Here is a 1,682-nt window from a genome sequence, read left to right as displayed (position 1 = left end):
TAAATTTTTTCAGATTTGCCAATTGGTTGAGAGATGCTCGTGACTGGGCTGTAAGTCGTAACCGTTACTGGGGCACACCTATCCCCCTGTGGGTCTCTGAGGACTTCCAAGAGGTAGGTTTATATCAGCAGTTTATAAGTAAAATTGTTGTAAATATGTAAGTATGTCAGTGGTTAACAAATTCTTAAATCCTTATAAGATTTAATTTAATAAATTTTATTGTTAAAACCAATTACTTTTGCAGATTGTGTGCATTGGCAGCATTGCAGAACTAGAGAAGCTGTCAGGAGAGAAGATCACAGACATCCATCGTGATAGCATTGACCACATCACCATTCCCTCAGCTAAGCCGGGAAATCCTCCACTCAGGCGCATCTCAGAAGTGTTTGATTGCTGGTTTGAGTCTGGCTCCATGCCATATGCTCAGGTAAGGCTCATTTGTAATTATTTGTTTGAAAAAAAAGAATGTATAGTTTTTATAGTTCATTTGAAAATGTAGATCTGAGAGAATGTTGAAGCTAGTAAGTTATTTTTATATACATATAAACTTGATAAACTCTTAACACAATTATAAAAAAATGATTGCATAACAACTGCTTTCAGGTTCATTATCCATTTGAGAACAAGCGAGAATTTGAAGACTGTTTCCCTGCTGACTTCATTGCTGAGGGTATTGACCAGACTAGAGGTTGGTTCTACACTCTCCTTGTGATCTCAACTGCCCTGTTTGGTAAACCACCTTTCAAGAACTTGATTTGCAATGGTCTTGTTTTGGCTGAAGATGGACAGAAGATGAGTAAGAGAAAGAAGAACTACCCTGATCCAATGTACATTGTGGACAAGTATGGTGCTGATGCCCTGCGACTGTACCTCACTAATAGGTGGGTTATTGAAGGGATGGTTGCTCTTCTTTTGATGGTTACGTTTTATGAACTGTTTGATTTCAAGTGAATTTTGTCATAATTAATGGAGTCTTTAGCTTGCATGTGTTATAACTATGATTTTCTTTTTCATTTGTAGCCCATCTGTAAGAGGTGAAAATTTACGTTTCAAAGAGGTTGATGTATTGAATCTGCTGAAGGAAGTCTTCATCCCATGGCTCAATGCCTACCGCTTCTTTGTTCAGCAGGTTGAAAGGTATTTTTTCCTAATTTTATTTATTACATTCTTTGTTTTTTCTGTTGTGAAATTTGTGTTTACTTTTTAAAAATTTAGATGGTGATTCAATAAAGATTGCAACAAAATTTTGAGCTCCCATCTTCTCTAAAAGGTATGAAAAAGAAGAAGGAGCACAATTCCAGTTCGAGGAGAGTGCCATGGGCAAGTCAACTAATGTGATGGACAGGTGGATTCTGTCTTTCACACAGAGTCTCCTTGCCTTTGTGCACAAGGAGATGGAAGCCTACCACCTGTACACAGTAACACCACGCCTCGTGAAGTTTGTAGATAACCTCACCAATTGGTATGTGAGGTTTAACAGGAAGAGGCTTAAGGGAGAGACTGGAAAGGAAGATTGTCTGAAAGCTTTGGAGACTTTGTACTCTGTGCTTTTCTGTATGGTGAGGGTGATGGCACCCTTCACTCCATTCATCACTGAGACCATGTATCAGAACCTGAGACGGGTGCTCAAACCTGGAACCCTTGGGCAGGTCAGTGGCAGGGAAAGCTTCATTGTTGTGAAG

The 1,682-nt window shown here is 39.1% G+C and overlaps 1 protein-coding gene across 1 annotated transcript in view; it reads left to right on the top strand.

Moving 5' to 3' along the window:
- LOC119586170 (isoleucine--tRNA ligase, cytoplasmic-like) overlaps positions 1-1,682 on the top strand; it is a 9,035-nt gene that overhangs the window by 5,093 nt on the left and 2,260 nt on the right. Inside the window, exons 9-13 of the mRNA XM_037934869.1 lie at positions 14-113; positions 245-427; positions 604-881; positions 1,021-1,137; positions 1,271-1,649. Coding sequence (XP_037790797.1) covers positions 14-113; positions 245-427; positions 604-881; positions 1,021-1,137; positions 1,271-1,649 — 1,057 coding nt within the window. The remainder of the gene's footprint in view (positions 1-13; positions 114-244; positions 428-603; positions 882-1,020; positions 1,138-1,270; positions 1,650-1,682) is intronic.

Source organism: Penaeus monodon, chromosome 21 (assembly GCF_015228065.2).
Source record: "Penaeus monodon isolate SGIC_2016 chromosome 21, NSTDA_Pmon_1, whole genome shotgun sequence".
Lineage (NCBI taxonomy): Eukaryota > Metazoa > Arthropoda > Malacostraca > Decapoda > Penaeidae > Penaeus > Penaeus monodon.
Note: the sequence above shows the minus strand (reverse complement) of the source record. Positions and strands in the feature narration are given on the sequence as shown.